Genomic DNA, 25,658 nt, shown 5'->3' with positions numbered 1-25,658 from the left:
AAATCCCATTCCTCTGGGAATAGATAGTAGTGATGGTTATACAACATTGGTTATGTACTTAATGCCACTGACTTGTACACTGGAAAATTGCTAAAACGATAAATTTTATGTTATGTTTATTTTACAATAAAAAAAATCATTTCCCATCTCCCTTTATGAAAATCCACTTAACAAGCAAAAAGGAATTCTGATTAGGGGGTTTTAACTTGTAACCATACTTACCAAACACCTCTTAGAAAAGTGTAGACTTCTTCTAGTGAGGCGTGTCCTGCGGAGGGTTCCCTCAGAGCCCCTGCAGCAGGCCCCTGCCTCAGGAGCCTGGCCGACCTCCTGCTTGCTGACTTAGCTGGCTGGTGCTGCTCGCTTGTGTATTTATTTAACACCTTTGCTTTGCCACGTTAGACTCTGGCATGGAGGTGGCTCAGAGAGGCCCCGGCATCATTAGAAGGTGTCACAAAGGGGAGGATTTTCCTCTGTCTCTATGGGTGTGGGGAAGACTGCGGGGCTGGGAGCACATCAGAGTCAGGGGCACTTGCCTCCTTGGCAGTGGACATACCTGGGCACGTGGCCTTGCATGAGTGGATTCCTGTGGCAGCTCTGGCAAACTGGTCACCCTTCGTCTGCTACTGTCTGACATCAAGCTGGTTTAGCCAAAGCTGGCAGAGGGTCTGGCCATCCCTCGTTCCATCCAGGGGCCAAGACACTGCACACACAGACAGCAGCCAAACCTCCTTCAGCTCAGGGCAGATTAGAAAACAAATCCAGAGATATTTCAGGGGCACCTGTCAACACACCGAACGGAATTCTACACCACCACCATCCCAAATTGTACTTCATGTCGTGATAACATCATTTCCCTCCAACAATTTCAGTTATTATTTTTTAAGTTGCTTATTGAAAAGAAAAGTATGAAAATCAAAGTAGAAAGCATGAATTTTATTCTTGAGCTACTTTTCTTGAAGGTTTACACGATTCCTTTGAATATAAATTAGTGTCAGCTCAACTTCAAATTCCAATTCCTGAAATATGGCTCCAGTACTCCTTGAAAACTCATAAACAAAAGTAGAAAAAAGCATTTAATAATCCCATTTGTGCATTTTCTCAGAATAAATGAGGATTTAATTAGTGTCTAAGATACAGTAGTAATTGCCTCCAGACAACATGAATGATCTTAAAAATCTCAGAGACATGCATACCAGTCTCCTAACACTTCATTTCACACAGAAAAGGGTAAGTACTGCAATAAGAAAGAAAACATAAACCCCGTGAACTTCCTTCACAAGAACAACCAAATGCATGTATTTGACAATAAAAAGTACAAATGCTTATGAACTGAACTGCACAATCCATACACTTATAGAAAAAATATGTGATCGTTTTTAATGATTTATGTATAAAATAAAAAATAAATTTTATGATACAATTTGATAACTACTTCATACAAAATTTGACTCACATACAACGAGTGCCATTTCCCACTAGACAAAAATTCTATTCATATATACAAAGTCATAAAAGGCAGACATCTTAACTTGAAGCCAGACAGGGTCCGTTCAAGATTGTGGCCAAGCTGTTCGGTCAGCAGAGAAGAGACTGTAAACACATGACGTTCTAGTTCACTGATACGTCTCCCCTTCCTTTCCCCAGATGTATCTAGTGTAAACTGGGCGGACAGCATTCTACGGTGTACTAGAGAAAGGGGGAAAGGCCAACGTTCAAAACGGCAGACTTGAACAATCTGGTCTTTGAACTTCTTCAGCTTAGACAATCATCTAACGGCCTTAGTAGAGGATTTATTTTTGAAGTTGCACTAAGCAAAACTAAACTGTGCCATTTGTGATAATCCTCAAAGAAACAAAACAAAACATTCTGGGGCAGTTCTAACACTTGAAGTAGCACTCCTTAGTTTGCATAATAAATACAACACTTGGAAACAGAAGTCTCAGGACCCAGACCTGAAGACCTGTAAGTATGTCTCCAAACACAGAGAAATCCTTTATACAATAACTTACACTTCATTAAGTATTTACAGCAGTATATATAAGTGAAAAAACTAAATACAAACCATGTAAAAAACCCTTTGCTTAAAAAACAACTTCCAAAAAACAATGGTAACATCAAAAAAACGTTTAAATCAGCACATCCCTTCCTGTGTTTGCTCAGCTCCCAGGCACACACCTGTGCAAGGAAAGCAGGTAAGGCCACCGCCCTGCAGAGCAAGGCCTCACCTTAAAGAGACAAAGGACTCCTGTGGGCACCACAGGAGTATCTATTTGGGGAAAATCTAGGGGAAAATGTCAAGGGTAGGGAGGATATAGCCCGTGACCGTGTCATGTCCAGACAATGCCGAGAAGGCCATACTGAAGTCATCTTTTTAACTGTATGAACTTTAAAGGCTAGACACACCAACAAAGGATAACAGGGACCAATAAGAATATCATACACATGGGTACCTGCAATTACAGAGGTGGCAAAACGGTTCCCATGTACCTTCATAGAGAAATTAACCCTTCAGTTCATGTAAATGAACTGAAAACTAGGATTCATTCATCTTGAGGCTTCATTCTATTCATAAAATGCCCAGCAGAGAATGTAATTATCCCTCAAGAAGTGACTCAGCTTCGCCTACGGAGCCTTTTCACAGGCGTTGAAAACTGCAACAAAGGAGTGGCAACCCAGTTGCCTGCCGGAGGATTCTGGCACAGAACTAAACCAAAAGGCTCCTACAGACACACAGAACAAAAACAGATGTGTCAAAGACACCTCGCACGGGGTTCTGAAGGCCTTCTCATAACCAGCAAGTATTCAAGCTACAAGAAGGTAAGAACGCGTGGTCTTTTCACATACACCTGAAGTGCCTACGTTTTTAAAGCTCTGAACATACATTAGCTGGATTAACAACGTTGTAAACTGTTCATTTGCTGAGCAAACTGAAACTTAAAGAGTAATCGTTTTCTAGCTTCCTTTTTATTTTTAAACTGAGGGTGACTTTTAGTCTTTGAAACGTTGGGTTTTCACCTTCTCGAACTCAAATTGATGCTATACACCATCTTCTGAATTTTCTCCTCATTCTTCAGGATGTTGGCCTTCACTGCGCAGATCTTGTCCTGCTGGTCTCTAATCAACTGCTCCAGCTCGGCCAGCTCAGCCTTCAAGGGCTCCACAGCGCAGTCGGTGATGCTGAGGAAGACAGGGTTGGGGTTCATCACTGTCTTGTCTCGTTTTACAGTCTTTATTTTAATTTTGTTGTTATTGAAAACACACAGCAAAACAAACAAAAAAGCCCGTTTCTGTCGAGTCGATTCCGACTCACAGGGACTCTATAGGACAGAGTAGGACTGCCCCATAGAGTTTCCAAGGAGCATCTGGTGGATTCAAACTACCGATCTTTTGGTTGGCAGCCGTAGCTCTCAACCACTGCACCACCAGGGTTTCCAAAACATATACCAATTCAACTCTCTCTACATGTACCATTCAGTGACACTGAGTACGTTCTTCGAGTTGTCCAACCATTCTCAGCCTCCTTTCTGAGCTGTTCCTCCCTCATTAACAAAAACTCCTTGCCCCCTAGGGTTCCTGTTTAATCTTTTGAGGTGTTCTTGTCAATTTTATCCTGTAGAGATAGTTCTTAAAAGAATATAATGGCCAAGGCAGACATTTTTTACTGGTTAAGCTAAACTATTGCTTGGTTTTAGGAAGACATTCAGGAGATGTTTTTGGTTTAAGGTTTAAAGATTATCTCAGGGCAATAGTTTCAGGGGTTCATTCACCCTCCAGAAGTCTGGAGTCCATGATATTTGAAATTCTGGCCTGCATTTTCCCCCTTTTGGCTGGGACTTTTCTATGGAATCTTTGATCAAAATGTCCAGTAATGGTAGCCAGGCACCATCCAGTTCTTCTGGTCTCATAACAAAGGAGGCAGTTGTTCATGGAGGCGATTAGCCACACATGCCATCTCCTCCTCCTATTCCTGACTCTCCTTCTTCCTCCGTTGCTTCAGGCACATAGAGACCAATTGTTGTGCCCTGGATGGCCACTTGCAAGCTTTTAAGACCCCAGGCATTACGCGAGGGACTAGGAAGTAGAACAGAAGCAGTAAACACATTACTAGACCAATTAACGGGGATGTGCCATGAAACCGTGCCCCTAGATCACCAAACCAAGGAAACAAGTCCCACAAGGAGTCTGTTGTACATAAGCAGCTGCAGCAGCTTTATTTATTTTTTTGTCACTGTTGTAAAATTACCCATCACACAACTTTGCCAATTTAACTTTTTACAGGCATATAACTTATTGACAACAATTACAGTCACCAGCTGTGCAACCCTACCCTTGATCAATGTGATTTTTCCATCACCACTAACCCTGCTTTTCTCCTTCCTTCCCACCCCTTCTAACTACTAACAAACTTTGCCCCTATACGTTTGTCTTTTCTTGTCTTTTTACGTAAGTGAGGTCATATAATATTCATGCTTTCGTGACTGGCTTATTTCACTCAGCTTAATGTCTTCAAGCTCTACCCATACTGTAGCACGAATCAAGACTTCCTTTCTTTTGCTGGCTGAGCATGAGCATTTCGGTTGTTTCCACCTTTTATATTATCCTCTGGGGTAAATTATTTGCTTCATCCAAAGAGACTCGGTGAAATAGAAATGTATACAACACTGACATGAACCAAAAACCCACTGCTGTCGCATTGATTCCGATTCAGCGACCCTGAAGGACAGAGTAGGACTGCTCCACAGAGTTTCCAAGGCTGCAATCTTTACGGAAGCAGACTGCCAGGTCTTTCTCCCAAGCTGCGGCTGGTGGGTTCAAATAGCTGACCTTCCAGTTAGCAGCTGAGCACTTAACCACTGCACTACCAGGGCTCCCAATACTAACATAAAGGGCTAAAACCCTCAAACCCGAGCAAGCTTTATTTCTTATTCTCACAGCCCTACCACAGGTAAAAGTAAGTCTGACAGGAAATTTATAAAAAGTAAAGGCTCTTATTTCTCTAGGATATATTCCAAGGAGTGGGATTGCTGGATCGTATGGTAGCTCTATTTCTAGCTTTTTAAGGAAGCGCCAAATCGATTTCCAAAGTGGCTATACCATTTGACATTCCCAGCAGCAGTGTATAAGTGTGTATAAGAGCCTTTACGTGAATAGATACATGCACACCCATGTTCACTGCAGCACTGTCTACAAGAGCAAAAAGATGGAAGCAACAACCAAGATGCCCATCAATGGATGAATGGATAAATAAATTATGGTATATTCACACAATGGAATACTACGCACTGATAAAGAACAGGGATGAATCTGTGAAACATTTCATAACATGGAGGAATCTGGAAGGCATTATGCTGAGTGAAATTAGTCAGTTGCAAGAAGACAAATATAGTATGAGACCACTATTATAAGACCACGAAAAACAGTTTAAACAGAGAAGAAAATATTCTTTGATGGAGAAGGGAGGGAGGGAGGGAGGGAGAGGGGTTTTCACTAATTAGTAGACAAGAACTATTTTAGGTGAAAGGGAAGACAACACACAATACAGGGGAGGTCAGCACAACTGGACTAAACCAAAAGCAAAGAAGCTGCCTGAATAAACTGAACGCTTCGAAGGCCAGCATAGCAGGGGTGGGGGTTTGGGGGCCATGGTTTCAGGGGACATCTAAGTCAATTGGCATAATAGTCTATTAAGAAAACATTCTGCATCCCACTTCGGAGAGTGGCGTCTGGGATCTTAAATGCTAGCAAGCCGCCATCTAAGATGCATCAATTGGTCTCAACCCAGCTGGAGCAAAGGAAAATGAAGTACACCAAAGACACAAGGTAATTATGAGCCCAAGAGACAGAAAGGGCCACATCAACCAGAGACTACATCAGCCTGAGACCAGAAGAACTAGATGGTGCCTGGCTTTAACCAATGACTGTCCTGACAGGGAACACAAAAGAGAACCCCTGAGGGAGCAGGAGAGCAGTGGGATGCAGACCCCAAATTCTCGTAAAAAGACAAGACTTAATGGTCTGATGAGACTAGAATGACCCTGAGGTCATGGTCCCCAGACGTTCTGTTAGCCCCAAGACAGGAATCATTCCCAAAGCCAACTCTTCAGACAGGGATTAGACTGGACTATAGGACAGAAAATGATACTGGTGAGGAGAGAGCTCCTTGGATCAAGTAGACACATGAGACTACGTGGGCAGCTCCTGTCTGGAGGGGAGATGAGAGGGCAGAGGGGGTCAGAAGCTGGCTGAACGGACATGAAAATATAGAGTGGAAAGAAAGAGTGTGCTGTCTCACTAGAGGGAGAGCAACTAGGAGTATATAGCAAGGTGTATATAAGTTTTTGTATGAGAGACTGATTTGGTTTGTAAACTTTCACCTAAAAGCACAATAAAATTTTTTTAAAAAAAGGAGATTAGTATTCCTGAAATGATGGGCTTTAAGTGCTGACATCACAGGCCTAAGTCAGAGGCTCTGGGCGACAGGGTGGACAGCAGCAAGGTCCTGCCGGCAGGAAGAGAGCCAGCAGCAGGTCCAGAGTCCTCCACCTGCCCGGCTGCTCGGGTGGACCTGGGGAGGGGAACCCAGCCTACAGGAATCCAGGCAGAGGCTGGCGAGCTGAGGGCACCTGGCTGAGCCGGCTTTACTTGCTGGTTCAGGACGGCGATGGGGCCCTTTTAGCCGCTGGGCTAAATGCTGCGAAAAGTCTAGCATGTACTTGGGCAAGTGGAAGTCAGAATTAACCGTTCCCTTTGGGTTTTTTAAGCACTTAAAATACAAAATACAACCCAAAAGAGAAGAGCAGTAGTTTCCAACGATCCTGACAAAATGTCAAACCAGGTTTGGAAAGGAAGAACTATCTGGGATAATACTTTTAATAGCTTCAATCGAAACGTTAAGAAGCACTCAACAATTATCACGCTAGAACAGGCACTAAAAAGTTCTTGCTGATTTTCCATGCACAGCATGAACTTCTTTCGGTAAGCAGAACGATAATGCAGAGCAGAACCTCATTATTGTGCCTTTATAACTGTGCCTTGGAGGGCCGCCTGTGAGCTCTTAAGAGCCCAGGCACTACACAAGAACTAGAAGGCAGAACAGAAGCACTGAACACAATGCTAGACCAGTTAACTGGGACGTGCCATGGAACCGTGCCCCCAGACCTCCAAACCGCGGAAACAAGTCCCAGGAGGATTCTGCTGTACGTAAGCAGCCTCGGTCGCTTTCAGTTTACAGACTTAGGTATGTATCACTGAATCAAATCACATTTTCTGAAAATGACAAGTAAACAAACAGAAACTTCGCAGTTGCTGTAACTACACTCAAGGAGCCCTGGGGGTGAACGTCTAACCGCCTGGCAGCTGACTGAAAGGTTGGTCGCTGGAACCCACTAGCTGCTCTGAAGGAGAAAGGCCTGGCGATCTGGGCCCATAAAGACTACAGTGTAGGAAGCCCTGCGGGGCAGTCCTATTCCGCTCCGTGAGGTCATAGCGAGTTGGAATCAACTCAACGCTAACTGACAACAACAACATAGCTATGCTCATCCCAGATTCACTGATAAAAAGTATAGAATAAATCTCACTTTTCAGTGGCTATTATATTGTTTTTTGAGCCCTCGTGGCACAGTGATTAGGTGCTACGGCTGCTAACCAAAAGGTCAGCACTTGGAATCCACCAGCTGGTCCTTGGAATCCTATGGGGCAGTTCTACTCTGTCCTTACAGTCACTACGAGTTGGAACTGACTCGATGGCAATGGGTTTGTTTTTTTGTTTGTTTTTTGGTTATATTTCTCTTATAGTAATATTTCTTTTAGAGTAAAAAATTTAAATATCTTCAAATGGTAAACAGTCACAAAACTCTGGGAATTTGATAAGGCACATAAAAAAAATTGGTATCCGAACTGCTCAGCTCCCCGTATTTTTAAATTTCGAAATCTTTCCTTGATGCTACAGAGAAATGCACACTGTGCTGTCAATGAAGAAGGAGCATCTTTGCCTTTGGGGAGTGGGGCAGAAGGGAGGGCCGAGGGGTGGGCATTTCCTGGAGGCTTCTCCTGAGCTCCCAGGCAGCTGCGGCAGGGGCCCCGGTCCCCCCACCCTAGGTGCCATCCAGTGGCGCTGACCTCTGCTCCTTGTGCAGGGCCTCGGCGTGCTGCCGGCTCTCGCTGTGCCACAGCTGCAGCTCGTTCTGCATGGCGTCCACGTCCTCCTGGATGTAGTCCATGATCTTGCCCAGGGGCAGTGCGCTCTTGCACAGCGTCTGGATGGACATGCGCAGCTTCTCGATCTCTTTGGAGACGATGTCCTTCTCCTTCTTCCAAGCTGACTCATAGACAAGCAATTTCTCCTGCAATCATGGGGGAAACGGGGAGAGAAAGAGGTCCTCAACCCCACGGCCCACGGGGCTGCTAAGTACCCTGTGCAGAGTTGGGGCAGGAGGCCCGGAGTTTGGCAGTCCCAGTCCAGGCCCTGCAGGCTGCGTGACACTGTTTCCACTTCTGTCAGACGGGGGAACAGTGTGCAGCTCATTGAGCAAACATGAGGCTTGTGCCAAACACCACTGTGAGGGGCCAAGCCTCCCCTAGCCCTCCCTCCCCGATGGGCAAGAGGTGTCTGCCTGTACAGCTCTCTGAGGGGTAAATTCCTATACAGTGAAATTTTATTTCTCGACTGACCAGGAACTTGCTGTAGTCACTGCTACAAAAGCTTAGTGACACTGACGCTCTTCCCAAGTGAGCTTCCGAGAGGGAGCTGTCTCTGCGTCTCACTTCTTGAAGGGATCACCTCTCCATCCCAGATGACTCTGAAACCCAACTTCCCAGGAGCAAGGAGGAAGGCAGCCAGAACCAGGAGGAAGACTCATGGCAAGGAAGTAAGCAATGGAGGGGCCAAGGCCATGGCACCATGTGTGGCCAAGAGCCAAGGAGGGCAAGGGCTGACAAAGCTGCCTGGACTGGGAGGTTCTGGAGTCCGAGGGCCTTTAGTGGGAATTGTGGGGGGAGGACGGGGAGAGGAGGGGAGAGGGTGGAGGGCGGAGGGCAGAGGATGGAGGGCAGAGGGCAGAGGGTGGAGCTCATCCAGCAGCAGGTGAAGGAGGTGAGAACTCTAGGCAGGAAGGGAACTTCATTCAATTCTGGCCTCAAGTTCTCAGGCTCCTTGACCAGCAACATTTAAAATTCTCTTCATATGAGTTTTTATCACAGACATCTGTGAATTTCAAAAACTGGTGGATGCTGATAAGAATGAATATGCAGTTCAACTTGGGAAGCCTTACCTGAGAGATTACTGTTTTTTTCAGGAAGCCTTCCCCAGACAACCCCACCCCACTCAGCACAGGCTAAAGAGTCCTTGCTTCACCCATTTACAATACGAGTTAAACGTATTAAGTTGTAATTAACTAGCTTGTTTTATTTTTGAACTTATTATGGGCTTTCCTTAAATATTTGTCAAATGGACAAATGAATTGAATCGAGGAAGTGCCTGTCAGAGAACCCAGCTCCACCATTACTGGCTTTGTAACTATGGGCAAGTATATAGAAAGCCTTTGTATAACACCATGCACATAAAAAAAAAATAGGAAATGCTAAATATATGGGACTAAAACAACAGCTAGAACTCCTAGAACTAATGAGTGAGTTCAGCAAGGTTACAGCATACAAGACAAACATACAAAAATCTACTGTATTTCTACAGACTAGCAATGAACACTGAAGGTGGACACCAAAATTAAAAATGCAATGCCATTTACAATCACTCTAAAAAAATAAAATACTTAGGCACAAATCTAACAAAACATGTAAAGGACTTGTCTGCTGAAATCTATGCAAAGCTGATGAAAGAAAACAAAGACAACCTAAATAAATGGAGTGACATACCATGTTCATGGATTGGAAGACTCAACATAGTAAACTGGTGCACAGGTTTGATGCAGTTCCTGTCAAAATCCCAGGATTTTTTGTAGATATAAGATTATTCTAAAACTTACATGGAAAGGCGAAGAAACTAGAATAGTTAAAACAATTTTGAAAAGAAGAATAGAGTGAGAGGAATCAGTCTACCCAGTTTCAACACTTCTCATCTAGCTACAGTAAACAAGAACTGGTGGCGCTGGCGGAAGCACAGACACACAGATCAAAAGAACAGAGAACCCAGAAATAGACCCACACGAGTATGGCCAACTGACTTCTGACAATCCAACGGAGGAAACTTTTCAATCAACTGGACATCCATAAGCAAATACATGCACCTCGACCTAAGTCTAACACCTTATACAAAAATCAATTCAAAATAGATCATGGCCTTAAATGTAGAACATAAAACGTTTAGAAAAAAACATAGGAGATCTAGGGTTAGGCAAAGGCTTCTAAGACTTGATACCGAAAGCATGATCCGTAAAAGAAAAATTGATAAATGGCACTTCATGAAAACTAAAAACTTATGTTTCTGCAAAAGACCCTGTTAAGAGGATGAAAAGACAAGTTAAGAGAGCAAGAGAAAATATCTGCAAACCCCATATTATCCAACAAGGAACTAGTATCTAGGATATATAAAGAACTCTGAAAATTCAACAGCAAAAAAAGCAAACAATCGAAACAGAAAGAGAGCAAAAGGCAGGAAGAGACGTTTCACCAGAGAGGATATTATCGTTGTCGTTATATGCAGTTGAGTCAGTTCTGCTTCATAGCGACCCTATGGGATAGAGTGGAACTGCCCCATAGGGTTTCCAAGGAGCGGCCGGTGACTTGAACTGCCAACATTTTGCTTCACAGCTAAGCTCTTAACTGTTGCGCCACCGTGGCTCCAGAGAGGATTTACAGATGGCAAATTAGCAAGAGATGTTCAACATCATTAGCTTCACATTCCTTCCTCTTTCTGCATCAAAGAACCAAGCTGTGTTTGAAACACTCATCTTAAGTTGGTAACTTTATTTTCAAGAATTTAAAACAAGACAAATCTGGGTTGGGATTATCATCATCAAGAGAGACTTTTATTGTTATCCTAATGGCATTTTAACATACCGCTATACCAAACCGAACCCAACCCAGTGCCGTCGAGTTGATTCCGACTCATAGAAACCCTGTAGGACAGAGTAGAACTGCCCCATAGAGTTTCCAAGGAGTGCCTGGCAGATTCGAACTGCCGAGCCTTTGGTTAGCAGCCGTAGTGCTTAACCACTACACCACCCGGGTTTCCCATATTGCTATAAAACATCAAAATTCTGGCATTTTCCAAATTTTCATTTCAAGTTTGGTGTGGGGGTAGACAAGCTAAGGAGCGATTATTTGCTCTAAAAAGCACAGCCCTCTGACGACAGACTTCCGATTTACACACAGTTCATATAGCTGTCTCAGCAACCTCCCAGTAAACACAGCCATTAGAAAGCCCTTGTGTTATAGATATTTAACACGTGTCATAAAATTTGAGAATCTGATGCCACGCTCAGCACACAGGACTTAGTTGCATGAAATACACTTACATTTTGGAAACAGAAGAACAAAAAGTATTTCGAAATATATCATTACCCAAATTACTGTCTAAAATGATCAGGAACCTGGGAGGATTTGTGGGAAACGCGGGCAAAGAGCAGTTAGGAGTGCGTGCTCTAGACTGGGGAGCCCAACTCCAACCTAGTGTCGCCATCTCTCACTTCAGGACTTGGGGCTTGGCTCTACTTCTCTGTACCTCGGCTTCCTCACCGTAACATGGAAATAACAATATTTACCCTGCAGGTAAGCTTAAACAAGAGAATATGGTAAAAGAGGCAGCCAGGCGCCTAGCACATAGCAAACCTTCAACCCGTGTTAACTCTTATAAATGCATCCACCATAAAGAACAGTTGCCTGGAACTGCAGGATGGTGTGTGTGATCTGCCTCAGGGAAGCGACGCAGCCACTTCACCTCAAGTCAGCTTATGGGCTACAAAAGATGCTTAGTCAGGGATATGTTTTCGGTACTCGGGTGCAGACTGAAAAATATATTCGTACATTATCGGCACTGACTAATAAGCTGCTGTGTCCAGCTTCAGGCGACAGGTTCTTCCATTAAAAAATATGTACCTTTCTTATTGACACATCAGGAGCCCTGGTGGCACATGGATTAAGCACTTGGCTGCTAACCGAAAGGTTTTTGGTTCAAACCCACCAGCTGCTCTGCGTGAGAAAGATGTGATCTCCGTCTGTAAAGACTGTTGTTGTTAGGTGCCGTCCAATTCATGGCGAGCCTACGTACAACAGAACGAAACAGTGCCCAGTCCCGCACCATCCGTACAACTGTTGTTATGCTTGAGCCCATTGTTGCAGCCACTGTGTCAATCCATCTCGTTACAGCCTTGGGGGTCCTATGGGGCAGTTCCACTCTGTCCTACAGGGTTGCTATAAGTCAGAATCAACTCCATAGCAAAGGTTTTGACACTTTAAGACTCCCTGGGTGGTGTAAATGGTTAAACCGCTCCACTATTAACTGAAAGGTTGGTGGTTCGAATCCCACCCAGAGACACCTTGGAAGAAAGGCCTGGAGATCTGCTCTGAAAAGGTCACAGCCTTGAAAACCAATGGAGCCCAGTTCCACTCTGTAACATACACGGTCATCATGAGTTGGAATCGACTGGATGGCAACTGATTTGGTTTTTGGTTTACCGACACACTCCCTTTCCCTATCTCCATTTTAAAAACAAATAACCCGCAACCATGAAATGAGATCTTAAAACTCATCTCTTTACTGAAAGTCATGAGTTCCGGGGCTCAGAGGGAATCTTCCCGGAGCCTCCATCTAACACCCTTGCCGCAGGCTAGGCTTCTACAGGTTGCAGAGACGAGAGGTGGCAGCCCGAGCTTCGAGGGGCACAAGCCGGCCTCCCGTCCTCGCCTCCCACCTGGCTGGCCTCCTTCCCCGCAGGCTGGAGGCTGTTTACTCAGCTGCTCTCTGGCAGGAAGGCCTCTGGCACAAGGATTTCAGTGTTTGGCTCGCGGCTTCATACGTACCCACACGCGCACATTCTAGAAAATGGTCCCAGGATTTTTCAGGTGAGCAGTCACTTACTTTTGGGACTTACTGTTATTTGCATTTTACCACACACGCTGCCCCCAGAAAAGTGGGCATGCCCATTTATATTGGTTTTTAATTTTACGATGATTTATTAAAGGTCATACAAATAAAAATTATTGACCTTAGAGCTTTTATTTGTTTCTTTAAATTTCAACTGCGATGCTTCAGCAGAAGAAAGTCCAGCTTTTACAACAGCGTTTAAAAAACCTGGCCCTCTGGCAGAGACTGCTGGAAGTCTCTCTCAGAAGCAGGATTTGGGGGCAACAGGAGGGCCGCTACCCTACAGCCTGGTGGCATCTGCCCGCTGCCTCTGCCTGCCACGGACTCAACGGGTCCTAAGGGCACCTGAGCAGAGCCTTACCGTCTACCTGGCATGAAGCAAACCCAATAAACCAGAGCCGGATCAAAGGGGCTGGGGGGAGGGGGGTGGGTAATAAACCAGAGTGATTATTTGCTGTAGGGAGCACACTCTCCCCGAGCTTGGGAACAGATTCACAGACAACTTCTCAAAAGTTCATTCTCTTCATAAACGGAGGAATGCCCACATTCACTACACAGAAAAGCACAGACTAACAGGGTAACTACGCCAGGTATCCCGCTCATCCAGAAATACCCCAGCACCAGTTCTCCTAGTAAACCACACATTCTCCACTGTGGGTCCTTCTTTCTGGTAGGTCTGGCCAGTGCAGGCTTGCGAGGCCAGGAACAACAGGGTAGCACGGGGGCGAAGGGCGTGAACTCCGGGTCCCACTGCCTAGGCCTGCACCCCAGCTCTGCACTCACCAGCCAAGCAGCCGGACGAGGCCCTACCCGCTGAGGCCTCGGTTTCAAAACAGGGCTAACAACAGCAGCTGTATCTCATTGTCATCTCATTATCTGTGTAAAGGTCTTAGAACGTGCCATGTGATTAGACACGCTTATATATACGACACAGAAAACTGGAGTCGACAGCCAAATTCTTTAAAACAACCAGAGAAACTGCACAAGGAAGCTGGTTATGAGCCAACAGCCTTTCTGCCTACCAGCAACAAACAACTAGAAAAATACAATAGCAGAATTACAGAGTAAAAAAAAACAAAATACCAAAACCAAACCCACTGCTGTCGAGTCGATTCCAACTCCTAGCAACCCTATAGAACAGAGTAGAACTGCCCCACAGGGTTTCCAAAGAGCGCCTGGTGGGTTTGAACTGCCGACCTTTTGGTTAGCAGCCTGTGCTCTTAACCACTGAGCCGCCAGGGCTCCGATTATAGACTGCCCAGATGTAAATCTAGCAAAAGGTGTGTAGAACCGCTACAGAGAAAACTATCGGAGTTTACTGAAAGACGTTACAGGAGCCCTCAGTAAGTGGAGAGAAAGTTCTGGCTCATGAAAACTCCCACTAAAATCCCAAGGGGGTTTCTCATCGGCCTTGACCAACTGCTTCTAACATTACAGGGACGTGGGGACGGCGGGCCTTACTCTGAAGTGCGCTGACGTGACTCAGCAGAGCCGCTTTTCTGTACAGCCTACAAGCTAAGAAGAGATTTTACATTTTTAAATAGTTGCAAAATATGTTTAAAAGAATAATAGTCTCTGGCACATAACATTTACATGAAAAATTTGCCTTCCAGTGTCCATAATAAAATTTTCATCAGCACCCAGTTACGCCCGTTCCTTCCCAAGTCGTCTGCGGCTGTTTTCACACCACTGTACGACGGCAAAGCTGGGCGATTGTGAAACCCGTGCAGGGCTCTCGCAGAGAAAACGCTCAGAGCCGAGCCTTTCCAGAACAAGGTCCCCGCCTTTCCAGAACAAGGTCCCCGCCTTTCCAGAACAAGGTCCCCGCCTTTCCAGAACAAGGTCCCCGCCTTTCCAGAACAAGGTCCCCGCCCAGGCCCGTGCGCATGGAATGTCACCTGCCGCAGAGGCGGCACTGCAGGTCAACGTGGAAAGCAGGGAAAGGAGGAACACTCGGTAATCCACGTGGAAAAAAAGAAATTGGGCCTCTACTGCACGGAATACAAAAACGTCAACTCCAGGGGGACTGAGGACTTCAACGGTAAAGCAAAGCTCTAACTTTTTAAGAAAAATAAACATTTTTCTGAGCTGGGGATAGAGAAGGATTTCTTAACTAAGACACAAAAAACACTAAGCCTAAAAGATTGAGAAACTTGACTACATTAAAATTAAGAGCACCAGCCATCAAAAGGCACCGTTAGGAAGGTGAAGAGAAGAACTTTTGAGTAAACGATGGCTTTAATGGGATTTCACTTTATACTCTCACGCCTATTACTATTATGCTATTTTTCCATAAATCAAGAACTGATTGAGGGCTTCTGCATTCAATTCTGTACCGGTATTTATACTCCGTTCTACGTGCTTAATCAGTTTTCATGCTCAATTTTAATCCATTTAGTCTATATCAACGTGTCCAATAGAAATATGTGAGCCACATATGCACTGTAACACTGTAATTAAAAGGTAAAAAGAAACAGGGGGAATTAATTTTAATATATGTTATTTAAATCAGTGCAGGTAGTCCCCCAGTTAAAACATATTCGAGTTACAAGGAACCACGCTCACAACTGACTTTCTTTTGTTACATCTTATCGTTCGGAATATATGCTACATACTTTTTTTTTTTTTACAATGTACAGCGTGTAATTTGCTGATGTTATTATTCTTATGCCAACCCCCAAAGACAAATACGGATCGGATTTTTAAAGATGCTGATAATAAAAGACAATTATAGTGAAAACTAAAAAAGGAGGTGTTCCACTTACAACAGAATCAACTTAGAATAGAGTCATCGGAACCGAGCCCATAGGAAGGCAGGGGCTACCTGTATATCCAAAACATTACTGTTCCAACATGCAATCCACATAAGGATTACCAATGAGGTATTTCACCTTCCTTTCTCTACGCTAAGGATTCGGAGTCCGCTAAGTGCTGACAGCACCTGCAGTGTGTGAAGGTGCCCCACTACGGGTGCTCAAAGCCACAGTAATGAGTGGCTGCTGAGCTGGACAGCGTGTGTCTACACTTTGCCTTTCCAGAAGGTGCGGGGTTTGGACTTAGTTTTCATGTTTGCTTTTTGATTTCTTATTTATGCAGAGAGACTACATGGTATAAGCAATTTCTCAAGAATTCAAAAGCACTATTTTTTGGTCTGTCTTTCTGTTTTTACATATAAAACAAAACTTGGCTAACAGTAAGAGTCCTAGGCAACACCCTTCTCTCCAGACGCTGCAGCTACTGCTCCGTTGCCTCCTGGCACTGGGGTTGCAGACAGGTCGAGGGCAGATCTGACTTCGGTTCTTTTGGAAAGGGCCTAATTTTTCTTCCTTAGAGGATTTGTTTTAATCCTTGATCCGGTAACGCTGCCAAGATGGCTAAGGCGACTCCCTTCTAATGGCTTTACTGCGGCACGGAAGCCCTTTCTGGTGCGGACTCCCAGCAGGCCACGCTTCCTGCTCTTCATGAAGTATCCGAGCACCTCTATCGCACTACTTTAGGCCAGAAAGCTGTTTAAACTTCATGCTTGCCACATTTTACATGGAAATGTGTTATGATTCTCGCAACCATGAATTCCCAAGCTGTGAAACCCACATGGAGAGGGAGCTGTGCCGCGGTCAGGGCGCCGCATGCCATGGGCTCCAGGCGCCACCCTGTGGTCAGTGTGGGTACACCGAGGACCACTGCACCTCCTGACCAAGTCCTCTTCCTCCTCTCCAGAAGCTTCCGGAAGAACATCCACCTTCCCCTAAATGCACTAGTTTATTTCACCTCTGGCAAGTCATCCTCAGGTGTCGCTCATCCCCTCCCACGTCCCCCTTGTCTTCTAACTCTGGTTCAGCTAACTGTGACGCACAGTTAACGGTAGCACACTCATGTAGGGCACCGTGCTAGCCACAGGAGGGGAGACGAGGGACCAGTCCTCCCCTGAAGAGACTTGCATTCCAGGGGGACATCCCTCCTGAACCTTCACTCCCAAAGCCTTGGGTGGGCACAGCCAGGAAAGCGCGTGGGGGGTGGGGGCTGGGGGAGCCCCGAGGCGGTCCTGGTGAGGGAAGGGGTTCGGGGCAGGGAAGCAAGTTGAGTGGGGCGACAAGCCTGAGAAGCGAGCAGGGCTGCACGCAGGGGAGGGTGGCAGCCACCAAAGGAGAAGGCAGAGACGGGGGCAGGGCGGTGACGGAGGGCCAGGCTTCTCATTCCTGGGGAAGGGAATCACAGTACACAAAGGGCCAGCACTCGCCTGACCCCTGTGGTGTGGAACTGGGACCAAAGGTGTAAACTGGTGTGAACACGTGGCTGATAACACAAAGGGATAAAGTACAGATGTAGATACACACATTCTGATAACACACCAGGATAAAGAGACACAGATGTAAATACACACACACACACACACACACTTAGAGCCTCACCGGCCAAACCTGAGGTAACCTGAGCACCAAAATTATAGGCGATTCTAACTCACTGAATAAAATTGGAAACTATGAACTCACGCTGCCATAAACAAGTGAGTATATGCCAAGTCAGCGAGGAGCCGGAAGTTACACTGTCCCAGCCTACTTCCTCAGAGAATACCTGGCAATGGAAAAGAAACAGAGACCCGGCCTCCAGAAGGCTGGCAGACAGCACCTTAACCAAGCCGTCACAGAGAACGTCGCAGTAACAGGAGACCAGAGCCAGGCACCACCTGACGGGGCGACGAGAAGAACCCGGCCTCGCTCCTGCCAGGCTCCTGCCCAACGTGCATCACGTGGATCTCATCACCAGGGAAGGTCAGAGATCCCAAGCTACAAGATCACTAGCGTGTAATCTTCAACACGTGGGGCCACTGTGGGTCCACATCGGCTCGGAGGCAGGCGGTGGTGGTAGCAATCTTCAGGGTTGTCAGGTGAGGGGAAAGGTAAGGGAAGACCGACAAACGGTTTCAGGCTGAAAGAGCCTAATAAGCCTGGCAACTACCTGCAGCCCGTGACTGGACTGGAGCCTTCTGCTATGAGGGACATCACTAGGGACAGGTCTGAGGACTGAGTGCTAATGGTTCGCCCACGTTGGTGCCCTAATTCTCATGGATGCATTATCGGTAGAGGAGCCCTGGTGGCGCAGAGGTTAAGAGCTCGGCTGCTAACCCGCAGGTCAGCAGTTTGAATCTAACAGCTGCTCCTTGGGAATCCTATAGAGCAGTTCTACTCTGTCCTATCAGGTTGTTGATCGGAATTGACTTGACGGAAACGGGTTTGGTTTTTTTTCTTTTTTTGGTTTATTATGGCTATAAGTCCCTGGGTTGTGCAGACAGTTAATGTGCTCAGCTGCACTGGAGGTTCAAGACCACCCAAAGGCACCTCGGAAGAAAGACCTGGTGATCTCCTTCTGAAAAATAAGCCCCCGATAACCGAGAGAGCATAGTCCTGTTCTGACACACGTGAGGTCGCCACGAGCCAGGGTCCACTGACAGCAACCGGTACTGTGGTTACAGGAGAATGCCCTTATCTGTAGGGATACCAGCAGTGATGTCGGCAACTTGCTCGCAGATAGTTCAGGGGAAACAGTCCGATGCGCTGCACCTGGAGCTCCTCTGTGAGTCTAAGACGGCTGTGAGCATTAACAGGGGGCACGAACCCAAGTGTGCCACACCAGGCCTGGCATGTAACAGGCACTCAGCAAATGCTTGGCTCACTAGAGTTAGTGCTGTCATCACCCAGGAAGCTCAAGACGGCCGTCCTTCGCCTACAGCTGCCCAGCCTTCACCACTCGGGCGCTGAAAGCTGTCCCCAGTCAGGATGGCAACCAGGGAGCAGAGCGAGGAGAAGCCCGCGTCAACGGTAATGACAAACTCTCCACCACGAAGGTAACTTTCCCGTCACAGAGCGAGGAAAAGCCCGCGTCGAGGGTAATGACAAACTCTCCACCGTGAAGGTAACTTTCCCGTCACAGAGCGAGGAGAAGCCCGCGTCGAGGGTAATGACAAACTCTCCACCACGAAGGTAACTTTCCCGTCACAGAGCGAGGAGAAGCCCGCGTCGAGGGTAATGACAAACTCTCCACCACGAAGGTAACTTTCCCGTCACAGAGCGAGGAGAAGCCCGCGTCGAGGGTAATGACAAACTCTCCACCACGAAGGTAACTTTCCCGTCACAGAGCGAGGAGAAGCCCGCGTCGAGGGTAATGACAAACTCGCCACCACGAAGGTAACTTTCCCGTCACAGAGCGAGGAGAGGCCCGCGTCGACGGTAATGACAAACTCTCCACCGTGAAGGTAACTTTCCCGTCACAGAGCGAGGAGAAGCCCGCGTCGAGGGTAATGACAAACTCTCCACCACGAAGGTAACTTTCCCGTCACAGAGCGAGGAGAGGCCCGCGTCGAGGGTAATGACAAACTCTCCACCGTGAAGGTAACTTTCCCGTCACAGAGCGAGGAGAAGCCCGCGTCGACGGTAATGACAAACTCTCCACCACGAAGGTAACTTTCCCGTCACAGAGCGAGGAGAGGCCCGCGTCGACGGTAATGACAAACTTGCCACCACGAAGGTAACTTTCCCGTCACAGACCGTCGCTGCCGTTCCCCTCTGAAGCCCCCTTCACAGCTTTCGAACCTGCTTTTCTTAGACGTAGCTTTTTAAATTGTTGAAAAATACTTGCTTTATCTGCGTAGTTTGGTAATTATCACTGCTGTTAGTTGCTGTTGTGTTGCCGCTGGTTCGTGGCGACCCCACATACAACAGACAAAACGCTGCCCCGCCCTGCACCATCTTCAGGCTCGTTGGTCTGCTCAAGTCCACGGCTGCAGCCACTAGGTATTCCGAGTGTCTTCCTACCTGGAGGGCTCATCTTCCAGTGCTGTGTCAGACAGTATTCTGTTTTTATTGTGGCCCCTCAGGTTTTTATTGGCTAATTTTCAGAGATCGCCAGGCCTTTCCTCTTAGACTTAGTCTGGAAGCTCCACGGAACCTGTCCGCCGTGGACAACCCTGCTGGTGTCTGTACTGCCGGTGGCATTGCTTCCAGCATCACAGCAACATGCAGCCCCCACAGTAGGACAGACTGACAGACGGCTGGTGGAATTACTACTGTCACAATATTATTTTCTACCATTTGAGCGAACTCAGCTTGTAGTGTGTGAAGTAAAGCTTTTGCAAGCTCCCTGGAAACCTAACCGTTAGGTACCAAAAATGTTAACACAGGGAAATTACACCAACCAACAAAACATTCAGAACGCATCTTGTTTACAACACGGAGCGCACACGGAGGAGCGTGAAGGTACAGCGGTTTATTTATAAATTATCCATAAATAATTTAATATTTAAAGTCAACACATTTCAACTTCATTTCAACCCTTTTTTCCTTGAAGGGATTAGGCCAAGTCCCTAAAAGGTTAGAGCTTACACAGCGCGAAGCCCGGGTACAGTCTGTCCTTCCTGCAGTGTGTGGGTCCCGGCCTCTGGGAGGAGTGTCATCAAAAGCTTTATTGGTCATCAAAGACGTCACATCTTGAGGGGGGGGACTTCTGGCCAGGAGCCGGAAGGTACCGTTCGGAGATTTCAATCAGACAACCTTGATAATAATCCAATATGAGAAATGCAAAATACATATGCTTTGCTGTACAAACAGGACATCAGAGCATCTTACGGCAAGCCTTTACATTTTCTTTGTTCTGAAATACCTGACAGTCCCTTCCCAGAGAACAGTAACAAAGTTGTGCGTTGTTTTGTCCGACACTTTCTCCTGAGCCTGCCTTACCCGGGTTAAATTAAAGATGCAGTAAAGATCTCATTCAGTCAGCACGTCCGTCCCGGCAGCAGGAACCTCCATCTGACCGCAGCTGCAGGTCAGCAGACACGCGGGGGCAAGAAGGAGACGGGAACCAGAAAAACAGTGCAAACGTGCTTCTCACCTACAGTAGCGAATCAGTGGGTGTGCCTTAGAAGGACAAAGATAACTAACAATAAGAAAAGAGTTACTGTGAAGTGAATTTCTTTTTTTAAAGTGAAGCCAAAGAATTATGAGGTTTCTGGATTGGGATCGTGTAGGAACACGCACCCTCCTGCAGCTGAGAGGAGCTCATTGCTGTACGTCGGTCCCACAGCATCCACATTACCACCCGCAGTGAAGACCCTGTGCTTTGGGGCCAGGTCGGAGTTGGGGGCCAGGCTACACAGCCAGAGAGCTCAGGCACGGCCCTTGCACGCTAAGACGAAAATCACAACCAAACCCATAGCTGCTGAGTCCGTTCCGACTCACGGCAACCCCACGTGTTACAGAGTAGAACTGCCCCATTGGATTTTCTTTTTTTTAATCTTTACAGAGGCAGATTGCTAGGCCTTTCTTCCATGGCACCACCACTGGGTGGGATTGAACCGCAATCTTTAGGTCAATCGCCCTGGGCAGACCGTTTGTGCCACCCAGGGACCTTCGTCCAGGGCAAACCATTTGTGCCACCCAGGGACCTTCTTACTCCACTAAGCCTCACCTTCTTCGGCAGCAAGGCTGCTGTAACTCTAGGGTCCCTGGGGGTGCAGGGAGGATCAAGGGCAGGTCCCTGTGAGCTTGGCCACCGAGGGGGTGCAGTGACATCCTCGGCCAGCTGTCCCCACCGTGGCCATCCACACCACCACAATCTGTCCAGGGAAGGACAAGCACAGGCACAGGACTGGTCCTACCACTGCGGTCTGTGCCGAGAAAGAAAACCAAGAGAAACAGAAGCGATGGAACAGGCAGGAGGTGAGCTGGCCAGGCCCGGTTCCTCAGCCAGACGGCTGCTGGTACGCTGTTCCATTTAAACCCTGACGTGTTTAATGTTATTTGTAACAATTCCATGGTGTCTCAGTGGGCGCCTTCTAGACCTGCCAGGCCCCTTCACGCCCACCAGAACTCTTTAACCGGGCAGCATGTCATCTGTGTCTCCCTGGGATGGCCCGGAGTCGCTGGGCCGCTGCAGCATGGCCAGTCGGCGATGGAGCCCTTTTATTCCCCTACTCGCTGCCCTCCAGAGACACACCCGGCGCTTTTCTACACTGACCTCCATCCACTTCTCGCAGTCAGCCTGGTTAATAGCTCCACTTTGAATCCTCAGCCTTACAGACGGCGTTCACCCTGAGGCTCACGTGATATCTCCTCACACACTCACTAATGCGTAACAGTGAGTGTGCTTAACACCAGGAACACACTGTTTTGTCAGCTGAAGGTACATGCGGACTCAGGCTGCCATAATCCGTAAAACTGAAGACCACTTTATGTAAAGCACACAACACGGTACTGAAGGAATTAAAGCCAGAGATGACTCACTGGGCCAACTGAGTAAAATCTAGAAAAGCGACAGATACGATGTGCTGCTGTTAGTTGCCATGGACTGGATTCCGATGCATGGTGACTCAATGTGCGCAGACTAGAGCCGCTCCACGCAGTTTTCAAGCCTGTGACCTTTCGGAAGCAGATCGTCAGCCCTGTCTCCTGAAGAGCCTCTGAGTGGATTCGAGCCTCCAACCTTTCGGCTGGCAGGTGAGTGCTCAGTTTGCCAATACAATATAGTTCTATGATTTATAAATTGATGATCTGAGCCAAGTAGAATATTTGTCCATCACATTAGCATTCACGGAGTAAACATACATGATAACCAGAAGACGCTGAACATTCAATTGGGAAACGTTTGTGAGAATATAACTAATCATATTTTTATAATTCAATTTGCTTAATTCATACATATTTCAGGAATGCTCTCTGACATTTGTCCGTATCATGGTCTTTCTTTACCTAGACAGAAGGCCTATTTCCTCGTATTCATCTTCGCGAAGTCTCACATACACGTCATGGTTTCTGTGGCATGTATCTATAGATATTTTTAAGTGATACTGTCTCATTTTCACAAGACAACTTGGAGATGACGATCTGGTTTCATACCTGGAACCTAAAATCCCCAACGTGCGTATCGGGAGGAACTGAGCTCAGAGAGGTGAGCTGGCACACAGAACGATCACCTTATTTCAGCACCTAAAGTCCCAGCAGTGGAGAAACACCGCAGCATGTGGGAACAACATTCCCAGGAAAAAAACATTCAGCAACACTAGGGCCACAGAATCCAGACCAGAAGTACTTTGAGCAGGTGCAGGATGTCAGGAAAGGGGGAACTGAACAGTGTTTTTCTAGCAGGCTGAAGCATCTGCGATGGAATCCCACCATCGAGCTGCGACGGTAAGAAAGAACTTGACGGCCTGTTCACATCACCACGGCAGGACAGAATTAGCCTCAGATCCTGGCCTCTCTAAGAATTTAGCCACGTACGGTTGTTACGTGCTGCTTATTTTCATTCAAATACAACCTGTTCATGAGAACCTGTTCACAACAAGGTCATTTTATCCCCTCTAGAGACATTTCAAGATACAACAAGTTCTTATATTCCCAAATAAAGGCTTCCTCGAGACAGCCCTCCACAGTCGTTTGCTGTGTTAGGCCCTTACTATGACTTTCCTTGGAGTCCCTAAGTGGTGCAAACAGTTAACGTGCTCAGCTGCTAACCGAAAGGTTACAAGTTTGAGTCTACACAGAGGTGCCTTGGAAGAAAGGCCTGGTGATCTACTTCCAAAACATCGGCCGTGGTGAACCCTGTGAGCACAGTTTCACTCTGACGCACGTGGGGTCCCCACCAGTCTGGGTGGGCTCAACAGCGGCTGGTGAAGCAGTACGGCTTTCTTTCAGAAGAGCAGCAGAAAACACGGAGGTCGTGTTCCACACACCCCGGCTCGCCCTGGACAGACACAGCATCAGCTCTAGTGTCCCCAGGACGAGGCACGACTCTACGTGACCAAGAGGGTGGACATGAGAGAAAACTCACAAAAACTTCAGATGAAGTAAAAAGAAACCTACAAGGAGCAATACCGCGGAGTCCATCTCAGAATAAAGATTTAAATGAAAAGAAAAAGCAGCTGAAATCTACATTCAATGAGCATGGATGTGAAATAAAAAATGAAACAGAGGGAAAGCAATGTAAAAGGAGATTGAAAAATTAAGAATGAGAAATATTTAAACAGTACTTTAAAGTGAGTCGGAGCCCTGCTGGCACAGTGGTTGAGAACCCAGCTGCTAACTGAAAGGTCAGTGGTTTGAACCCACCAGCAGCAGCTCTGAGGGAGAAAGATGTGGCAGTGTGCTTCTGCTAAGCCTGCAGCCACCCAGGAAGCCCTAAGGGGCAGTTCTACTCTGTCCTATAGGGTCGCTGAGCGTTGGAATCGACTCGCCAGCAGTGGGTTTGGTTTGGGTGGGTTAAAGTAACTAAAGTCTTTGAAATTGCCAGCTGCTAACGCTAATGCCTCTTCATTTATACGACTTGAGGAAGCAAGTATTTTAAAAGCATAAAAACACTAAAAAAAATCTGCTTTTTTGGTTGTTTTTCCAAAGTTTTTCATAACCCTGAAGAAGGAAATAAAGGGCTGGCACAAGCTAATATTCTACTATTAACAAAATTATATTTCCTCTTGAAAAGACAGCAAACAAGTCAGGATAATAAAGAAAAGCTAAAAGCTACCTGGTTCGCATATTTATTCTATAACGCATCACTCGAGTCCATTAGTACAATAAGAAATGGCTTTTCTTCCAATACAACTTCAAAGACAGGCTGGACAGAAGCCCAGATTGCAAATATGTACTTCCTTAGGATTAAAAAAAAAAAAAAGGCTGCTTCCCAAAAACAAAAAGTACAGAGGCTGAGGGCACGCTACAATTTACGTGAAAAACGGAGAAAGCATCCACCATGGGAATTTCTAAATGAGAACAGAGAAGGTAATCGCTTAACACTGTGATTAATCTTCATAAATCAGTAATGACAGGAGACAGATACAGCCCACATGCTCTGAGCACACAGTCTTACGACCGACCACCTGCCCCGGCCGTCAGCGAGGGGGCCCTGAAGCCTGGGCCTGGAGGAAGCAGGCATGGTCTGCAAGCATTCTGGAACACTTACAGAGCTAGGCCACAAAGGGTCTCATCAGTTCCAAATAATCAGCGTCATCGGACCACACTCTTCGGACACACACTCAAATCATCACCAGGAAAAACGCTTCTTAAAGACCCTTGCTTGAAAACTAAAAAACAGACCCCTAAATAACTCACATGTTAGAGAAGAACTCACAACAAAGAACTTCATATGGAAATTCAAGGAATCCTGACTAAACGTAACTGAAGGGAAAGAACAGTGTTAAATACATCTATATTTAAAATGACAAAGACTAAAAAGAAATAAGCTAAGTGTTTTGCTTAAGAGGCTAGGAAAAGGAAACATCCATAGAAATTAAAAGAAAAAAAAAGAGTAGAAATTAGTGAAATGAAAACAAAAGCGATTCCGTGCTTGAGGGTGACCATTTTAATCATTTTTTTCAGTCTCATCAATGAAAAAGCAAAGAAAAAAAATAAAAAAAGACACAAAACATTTTAGGAAGAAAAGGGAAACTGCCTACAGATAGCATATCTTTAGGACCAAGAAACACACTTCAACATCTTTATGCCATTACGAAGGGAAACGTGAATGAAGCAAACCACTTCATAAGAAATGCCGAGAAGAGACTGCTCGCTGGCCCCGCTTCCAATCTCCCCTTCTTACAGCGAAGCTTCTCACCACCATGCGTGGGCCAAAGGGG

The 25,658-nt window shown here is 46.4% G+C and overlaps 1 protein-coding gene across 3 annotated transcripts in view; it reads right to left on the bottom strand.

Annotated features, from left to right (window-relative positions):
• Positions 1-936: 936 nt before the first annotated feature.
• Positions 937-25,658, bottom strand: part of TRAF3IP1 (TRAF3 interacting protein 1) — a 78,227-nt gene continuing 53,505 nt past the window's right edge. For 2 of the 3 annotated variants that reach the window (XM_049888573.1, XM_049888572.1), the window contains 2 exons: positions 8,122-8,345; positions 937-3,180 (listed from right to left, as the gene is read on the bottom strand). In XM_049888573.1, the coding sequence (XP_049744530.1) occupies positions 3,015-3,180; positions 8,122-8,345 (390 nt within the window). In that variant the 3' untranslated portion in view covers positions 937-3,014. The remainder of the gene's footprint in view (positions 3,181-8,121; positions 8,346-25,658) is intronic. The other variant, XM_049888571.1, reaches the window with a different exon arrangement.

Source organism: Elephas maximus, chromosome 6, assembly GCF_024166365.1.
Source record: "Elephas maximus indicus isolate mEleMax1 chromosome 6, mEleMax1 primary haplotype, whole genome shotgun sequence".
In the NCBI taxonomy this organism is placed as follows: Eukaryota; Metazoa; Chordata; class Mammalia; order Proboscidea; family Elephantidae; genus Elephas; species Elephas maximus.
Note: the sequence above shows the minus strand (reverse complement) of the source record. Positions and strands in the feature narration are given on the sequence as shown.